The sequence below is a fragment of the Chrysochloris asiatica genome, unplaced genomic scaffold, assembly GCF_000296735.1.
Source record: "Chrysochloris asiatica unplaced genomic scaffold, ChrAsi1.0 scaffold00037, whole genome shotgun sequence".
NCBI classification, from domain to species: domain Eukaryota; kingdom Metazoa; phylum Chordata; class Mammalia; order Afrosoricida; family Chrysochloridae; genus Chrysochloris; species Chrysochloris asiatica.
In genome coordinates, this window is record NW_006408555.1 from 942,831 (window position 1) to 951,384 (window position 8,554).

Genomic DNA, 8,554 nt, shown 5'->3' on the forward strand with positions numbered 1-8,554 from the left:
GGGCACACTTCTAAGTTCTCAAATTGTTACCTTTGCAGATTTTCCCAATGCAACATGTCTGATTTCTTGACTGCTGCTTCCATGAACACTGATTGTGGATTCTGTGTATTAACTGGTCTTAACTGGTCCACTTGTAAGGATTTTTATTCTCCTTACATGCATCTTCATTAGTCTTTCAAGTCTTCTTTGCTGCCACCAAGCTAGGTTGTCATCTGCCTACAGCCCAGTGTCACCTCCCAATCAGATCCACTGCCCCTTAACCATCTGTAAAGTCCTCTGTGCCATATCACGGTTACACATTGCCAGGTTCTGGAACAAGGATGGGAGCGTGTGGGATGCCTTCTACCACACTGAATGTGTCCAGGCCCCCAGCATCCCCCAAGGATCCTGGGACCCCACCCAACAGCGGCAGAGACACAGCCACCGATGGGCATGACTTTTAATGTTAACATGCTGTTCAGGAGCTCTGAGACAGACCACCACTGAGGTGGCAAGAGATCCGAGTACCCACCCACCCACCCAATCCAGAGCTCTCACCACAAAGTGCATCACACAGAAAAGAGAATAAACCACGGGCCTGGCTGTGCTCAGGTACCAGTAAGTGGCTCACAGCCCCTCCTCAGTGCGGGCCAGGTGGGCCAGCCGAGCAGTGAGGCCCGCAAGGTCAGCCGACTTGTCCAGCTTGAGGTAAGTGTCGGTGCGGATGTGGTGCAGTTGGAGCCAGTCAGGCAGCAGTTCCGCAAGCAGCTGCAGGTGTCGCTCCATGTCCCCTGCAGGGAGAGAGTAAGTCAGGGGACCAACCCCGACCCAGGCATCTATGGGCAGATACGTGATGTGGCAAGTCCAGGCTTTCCCTAGGCCCTCACATCATTCCTCCCTCAGCCACAGAGCACCTGCCCGTACCGGGGCTCATGGGGGCACGATAGCTGCCCACCATCCTGGCGCAAGCCACCTCCATGGTGAGCGCCGGCTTCCGCTCAGACACAAAGACGCTGCGCAGCACACGGGCCAGCTCAGGCAGCCGCTCTAGACGCTGCAGCCGCTCTTCCTGCTCTGGGCGCCGAGTCATCTGGGCCAGCTGCTTCTGTGCCTCCTTGGCACGGACCTGGGTGGACACAGGCAGGTCAACTGGCGGCCCCCACACCCCCACCCAACAGAACAGCTATGACCTACCCGCTCCAGCAGAGTCTGTGACACCCCCTTCAGGGCGCTGGGGGTGGCCGGGGTGGCCGGCAGGGCCGGGTGGGGAGATTCAGGACTGCTGGGCATGACTGTGCGCAAGGCCAGGGCATTCAAAGCCTTCTCCATCTGAGGGAGTGATGGGGAAGAGGTCACAAGGTGTCTGCAAGTGCACCTCCAGGTCCCCACTTACTCCCCGACACCAGCTGCGAGCCCCATGGCCAAATTGAGACCCATGCATCACGTGGGAACAGGCCGGCCTCCCTGGGCACTAGCCTGGAGTCCACCTGAGCCCTGGGTCTACCCTCAAGACCCAGACTCACCCTGGGTGACATCAGGCCTCGAGCTCGGGCCAGCACCTCCTGGGCAGTGGACGGCTTCTCTGTGGTGGGTGGCTGGGGTAGCTGGGCTGGCTCGATATCAGGTACCTCATCCACATTAAAGCGGGGGTGCCAGCGGGTCAGTTGGTCCTCAGGTACGTCCATGGGGGGATCCAGGGCAGCCAGGAAGACCTATAGTGGGTGGGGATGGAAGCCCAGCTGGGTGATGACCCAGACCCTAAGGAGCCAGACAAGAACCTCCCCTGGCTGCCCAGTCCTCGACCCACTCCCACTCACCTTGTGATGCTCCCTGACCCGTGCCACCAGGTTCTGGCCAAAAATGTGCCGCCTCCGCAAAAGACAAGACGCCGTCAGTTGGCGGGCTGCCCCACTAGCCTCTGTGGGAGAGTCCAGTCCTGAGCCACCCATTGCTGCCCAACTGGGACCAGGCCCTAGGGCCCATGTGTGCCAGGCTTCTGAGTGCAGTGTCATGGGGAAACCTGAGGCTCTGAGTTCCCTCCCCAGACCCCATGAGCCCAGCACTCACCCTGGTCCAGCAGCGGCTCAATGGTCAGCTGGTAGTCTGACCGCTTGACACTGTCTTTGAAGGTGGGGACATTGCATTCCTGGCGGAAGCGGTAAGAATCCGGATACACAGTTTTGATCTGTCCCACGTTGCGCTCCTCGAAGCGCCTTCAGGATGAGAGTGCGGGGCTTAGATGGAACGTAGCAGGGCACCTGGTCCGGGTCCAAGCTGCATGACACCTCCACAGGCCACTCACCTGCGCATCATGTCCTGGACGCCCTGCTTGACTTTGGTGAAGGTCACAGTCTCAGCCCTGTTGTACAGCATGCTAACGATGGTGTCCATGCTGCGGAACATCTCAGCCAGTACCTGGTACTTGTAGGGCAGGACCAGACCCGGGATGCCAGGCTGGGCCAGGGCATGGAATCGCTGGTAGGCAGGAGTCTTCTCCCCACTGTGAGGGACAGGCCTGGTCAGAGGCACCCCCTTATCCACTCCCAGCTCCCAGCAGCAGGCACAGTGGCCTGGAGGACTGTTAGGAACTGGGGAGTGAAACCCACCTGCAGGGACACCCCCTCATAGTATGAGGTGAGGCAGGAAGGCCACAGCCAGCTGTGTCTGTGATTCAAGGGGGTTCCTGACCCCCCGCCCCCAGCCTCAGTTTCCACTGCCCTCCAAGCCCCATCAGGCTCACCATGGCTCTGTTGGACCCCTCTTGGCCTCTGGCTCACTGGACTCTCCAGTATCCCCCTCCTGGGTTGGGGCCCTTAGTGCCTGGACTCGTGCGCCCAGCTCCCGTGCCCGCTGCAGGCACAACTGGAGTTCAGAGGCAGCATCTTTCCCGGGGACCTGGAACAAAGAGTGTATCAGCCCAGCTCACCCCAGCTCACCCCAGCTCTGCCCTCACCTGCCCTCCTCACCTTGTCTCCCTGGGTCTGGCGGAGCCGATGGCTTCCTGGATGGGTGGCATTCTTTCTCTTTTTACGCACAGAAGAGCGAACTAGGGACCCAGAGGTCACTGGAGAAGTGGAGCTGGGGACCTGGGTGAGAAAGGACTCACAGTGTGCCCCCTTGAAGCCTCAGGTTCCAGGGCAGACCTGCACATGGTAGACACCTGCCACAAAGGCACCTGCCCTTGACTAAAACCAATCAGGAGGGGCGTGGGCCACCAGGAGAGGTCTGTTGCCCTGCCAACCCTTAGCCTCACAAGCTCCAAGCATCCCCAGGGCCTGCCCCAGCCCGTCAATGCCTTTATTGTCCCCCACCTTCCTTCCACCCTCTCTCGGTAGGGCTTCAGTTTTCCCTCCCCCTTGTCTGTTTCCTCCCTCCCAGTCCTCAGTTTCCCTTCTCGGCTCCTCCCCTTCTGTCTGTCCCCTCCCTCCCGGGCCTCAGTTTCCCCTCCCTACCCCTCCCTCTAGGACAATCTCCCTGCCCCCTCACCGCGTCTGCAGGCTCGGGGGCGGGTGGCAGAGGCAGCTGCAGCCTCCTGCGCGCTGGGGGCGCGGGCTCGTCGTGCGCGGGGTTGGCGGAGGGGCGGGTACGCTTGCGGCTGCCGCCAGACGGCGGGTCGCTCGTGCCAGGTGCCGAGGCATCAGACGCCGGCTTCGCGGGGCTCGGCGTGAGCAGGGCCGGTTTGATGAGCGGCGGACCGGCCGGGGGCCCGCTGCGGCGGCGCGCAAAGAAGTCCGTGACGCGGCGCTGCGCCATAGTCTGGGTCTAAGCGGAAGTGGATTTTCGCGCCGCTCTTCGCGCGCTTTTCGCACCCGGCCCCGCCCAGGCTCCGCCCCAAGTCCCACCCCTCTCCAGGCGAACCTATAGGGCCTGAGGCGGGGAAATGGTGCTTTGGGCGTAGGCGCGCCGGGACGCATGCGCGTCGCAGCACCGGGCAGAGGCGGGAGAAATGAGGTCAACTCAGGTCAGAGAGCGTGTATGTGCTGGTGGCATTGAGCTTTTGTGCGGTTTTTTTCAAGCCTGACGTGTGTTTTGCACTTTACAGCACTCCTGAATTGTACGCTAGCATTTCAGAACCAAATGCAATCCAAGCAAAACAGTAAAGTACGCAGATCGTAGTGTTTACAATCCAGCTCCGCGGTGGCACGAACGCATTCCCTGGGCGCGCACTAACCTGAGAGGATCGATGGTGTGCAGGGACCTCGTGGGAGGCAGGGACTTCGGGAAAGGATATGGGAACTCTGGGGTGCAGGGACCTCATGGGGTTCAAGACCCTAGACATCCCACGTGCACAGAGGGGTGAGGACAACTCCAAACTCATCCTTACGGTTTATAATGATGTGTGCATCTTCACTGTAGAAATAAACTGAGGCACAAGGACTGGGTAACTTCAAAGTCCGCAGCAGGGAAGTCAGGGAGCAAGTATCCGAAAGGACTACCATGAGAGTGATGGATGTTTGGGAATTAGATAATGTGTTCTTGCTAAGTGCTGATAACGACCCTATATATCGGGTTTTCCAGGCTGTAAAGTTTTGCGGGAGCAGAAAGCCTCAGCTTTTTCACTATGGAGTGACCAGTGGGCTCAAACCACGGTCCCTGTGGTTCACAGTACAAAGCTACTGACCTCCCAGTTTATTGTGATAGGTTACTAAAACCACTGCATCTACAATTGAAAAGGGTGAACTTCAAGGATGTAAATGATATCTCAACAGAACTATTTAAAAAAAGGAAGGAAGGGCTTCCTGCAACCCGGTTAAGATGAAGCACTAGTTCTTAGAATGTTCGACTTTCATTCTCTGAAAATAGACACCAAGCTTAGAATACATGAGAAGCTGGTGACAGAACTTCTTCCGGACCAGGTAAGATTTCCCACTACAGGAAAATGCGGTCAGGCGTGTCCTTGCTGGGGAGTTCTGAGATCTGTAAGGGGCACACTGCTGCCTTTGGAAGGAGGGAGGACCAGGAAGGGCTTTGATGTTTCTAAGTTTCTAAATACATTCTAAAAACATGAACGTGTTTATTTAAAGAATTGAAATAATGGAGACGTAAGTGGCATGGTAGAGTGAGAAAGTTGGGATGATGCATTGGGAGGGGGCATTGAGTGATCCGGGCCTCCCTTGCTCAGTCTGTAAGAATGGGATGGCCAACTAGACCTGTGGTTTGTAAACAGCAGGTTGTTGTTGTTAAGTGGCATGAGGCAGTTCTGAGTCAGCAATCCTGTCAGAAGCAGCAGGTGGGTTTGAACTCCAACTTTGTGGTTAGCAGTCCAGTGCTTATCCTACACCAGGAGTCCAAACAGCAGGTGGCAAGTTATTTTAAAAAACCACAGCAAAGCACTGCCATGCAGTCTCTTTAGGCTCCTGGTGTCCCTATAGGAGTTTCAAAGACTCTAAACTTTTTAGAAGGAGACAGCCTTGTCTTCCTCCCTTGGAGCAGCGGATAAATTTAAACCTCCCACCTTGCCACCAGGTTTCCATAGCAAGGTATTTAAAACAAAAAACAAAACCACTGTAGTGATGTCAATTCTGACTCAGCAGCCCTATAAGGGGTTTTACTGACTAAGTCTTTATGGGATCAGAAAGCCTGATCTTTTTCCTGCGGAGCAATTGGTGGTGGTGTGCGGTGGAGTCGGTTCCGACTCACGGTGATCCTGTACAGGGTTTCCGAGGCTGTAAATCTTTACAGGAGCAGAAAGCCTCATCTTTCTCCAGCTGGTGGGTTTGAACAGCCGACCTTGTGGCTCACAGTCCAGGGTTGATCCTACAGTGCTACAGTAGCAATCCTAGCAAGTTACTGTTGTCATTGCTAAGTGCCACCAAGTTGGTTCCAGCTCATAGTGATCCTGTATAGGGTTTCCAAGGAGCAGCTGGTGGTTTGAACCACCGACCTTGTGGTTCAAACCGACCTTGAGCACAGCACATAACCTGTAATGCCATACCAGGACTTCAGCAAATTTTTAGTGGGTCCAAAATATCAGTATAGAGGAAGGAGACCTCACTTTAAGCCTACATATTGTTAGAGTTTTGTGTTGGTGTCTGTGCTTTAGGCTACAGTATTAAATGCTATCTCTTAATCAAAGCTGTAGTTGCCTTTGGGGCCTCAGATCAGGATTTGCCTGGGAAGGACCTTTAGGGAATATTCTATAAATGGTCTTGATTTTAGCAGGAGTCTGTATTGCACAGGTGTGAATGAACCTTTATCAAAGGTTACAGAGAGGGATGTTTACGAGGTGTGCATTGCACTGTATGTAAATTTATCTAAAAAGCTTATAAACAAATGCTGAATGGTAGCCAATGGCACGCAGGCAGATGGGGTTCAAGGGTGAGCAGTGCACACACATCAGAGATACATTCAGAGATTACGATGGATGGACTGAAGGATATGACAGATACGTGGTATCGCAAGTGTTAGGTGCTCTGGAGTCAACTCATAGTGACCTTGCATTTCTAGGGAGCAGCTGGTGAGTTTGAACCAGTGACCTGCTGTTCAAACTGACCTTGGAGGTCAAGTGGTCATCCTACAGTGCCACACCAGAACTCTAAAGCCAGTGTAGTAAAGCATTAATTATAACATATGTATGGCTGGCATGTATGTGAGTGCTCGTCGTAAAATTCTTTCAATGTTTCAATATTTTCAAAAGTTTGCAAAATGAAATGTTGGATGAAATGTGTTTCTCACTGTGGAATGTGGACAAGGAAGTTTGAAAGGCATTGAACTAGATGAGAGTGCAGAAAGCCTCTTTGTGAAAATTGACTGGCCTAACTGCCTGATGACCCTCACTCTGTGGTCTCTTCCAGCTGTAATGTTCCATCTGTTCTGTTCTCAAATGGGAAAATCTGGCTTTTCTCAAAGGGCACAGAAAGTGATCTGGGGAATCACAGTAGGATTCAAATAATGGAATCCTGGTGTTTCCCTGTGGGTTAATGTGCTGGCCTGCATTATTCAAGCTCACTAGCCTCTCCTCGGAAACCGATACAGGGTCACTGTGGGGTGGAACTGACATGATGGCACTTAACAACAACAACATGCTCAAATATGGAGTCTTGATGTGGTGCTGCTGGATAATGCGCTGGACTGCAAGGTCAGTTTGAGTTGCAAGAGCAGTGGTTCAAACCCACCAGCCGATCGTTGGAAACACTATACAAGGTTGCTATGGGTTGGAACCAACCGACTTGACAGCTCTTAACAACAGCAGTATGCTCAAATCTAGGAACGATTGTGAGGTTGCTGTGGGACTGGGCAGTGTTTCGGTCTGTTGTGCACAGGGTCACTATGAGTTGGTACAAACTCATTGGCATCTAACAACATGTGTTAAAGGAAGGAACCCTGGATTATGAGCTAGACTGCTTACTGCGAGGTCAGTAGTTCAAATCTACCAGCTACTCCATGGGAAAAGATGAGGCTTTCTGCTCCCATAAAGATTTATAGCCCTATCTTAAACTGACTCCACAGCATACCACCACTATTATGCATTAAAGGTAGGATAAGCACTGGATTGCTAACCATAAGGTCGGAGGTTCAAACCCACCAACTACCCCTCGGAAACCCCATACTATGAGTTGGAACCGACTGAGTGGTACCCTACAGCAACCACAACAATGCAGTGCTATACTGGTAACCACAAGGTTGACAGTTCAAAGCCACCAGCCGCTCTCAGAAACCCTGTACTGCAGTTAACATACAAGGGTGAGTCAAAACTTATCCGCACTGCGGTTTTCGTAGAATGCCCCATCATGGCTGATGACAACATCGAATATGAACTGATTCTGTCGAATCGACAGTGGCAGTGAATTCTGTGGTAAATCATGTGCAGGTCAGCCATGGCTCTGCCTATGAAATAATCTACGACAGAATTGGGTTTCAAAAAGTTTGTGTGAGATGGATACTGACACAACTGAAGAATGAACAGACACAGAAACGTTTGGGCATCTGTAAACCAAATTTGGCCTGATACTCCAAGGAAGGTAAAAGTTTCTTTTAAAAAAAAAATCCTTACTGGTGATACAACACACGATTCATCACTACGAGCCTGAGAGTAAATGGCACAGTACGGACTGGAAACATCCTCCATCGTTGGCCAAAAGCAGTTCCAAAGCCAACCATCGGCTGGAAAATTGATGCTGGCCATTTTCTGGGACTCTTAAGGGCCAGTATTGGAACACTGTAAGGGAGAAGGTTCAACAATCAACAGGGCTTGTTACAGTGAGATGCTCACTGAAGAGCCGAAGCCTAAACTTCAGATTTCACAGAGGTTGCTAGCCAAGGACGTGGTCATCGTCTGCACATCTCTGTCCACACTGTTGACACTCTGCAAAAACTTCATTTTCAGATGCTAAAGCATCCTCCCTGTAGTCCCGATCTTGCTCCATCGGACTTTGATCTGGTTGGTCCCCTGAAAGTAGCCCTTCGAGGATGAAGATTCACCTCTGATGAAGAAGTGAAGACAGTGGTGCATTTGTTGCTTGCAGCTCAGCCTGAAACATTTTTTAAATAAAGGACTACAAAAGCTTGTTGACAGATGGACAAAGTGTACGGAAAAGCAAGGTGAGAATTCTGAAAAATGATATAATTCTCTTTT

The 8,554-nt window shown here is 52.6% G+C and overlaps 1 protein-coding gene and 1 pseudogene across 1 annotated transcript; one reads left to right on the forward strand and one right to left on the reverse strand.

The window, feature by feature from the left end:
* Positions 1 to 606: 606 nt before the first annotated feature.
* Positions 607 to 3,732, reverse strand: CDT1 (chromatin licensing and DNA replication factor 1). Its single transcript, XM_006860268.1, has 10 exons — positions 3,466 to 3,732; positions 2,946 to 3,065; positions 2,720 to 2,874; positions 2,282 to 2,479; positions 2,047 to 2,192; positions 1,797 to 1,897; positions 1,503 to 1,691; positions 1,174 to 1,308; positions 904 to 1,105; positions 607 to 770 (listed from the first exon to the last, which is right to left on the reverse strand). The coding sequence occupies exons 1-10, from the start codon at positions 3,730 to 3,732 to the stop codon at positions 607 to 609; spliced, it is 1,677 nt and encodes a 558-aa protein (XP_006860330.1).
* A 4,762-nt stretch (positions 3,733 to 8,494) lies between these two features.
* Positions 8,495 to 8,554, forward strand: part of LOC102825071 — an 8,991-nt pseudogene continuing 8,931 nt past the window's right edge.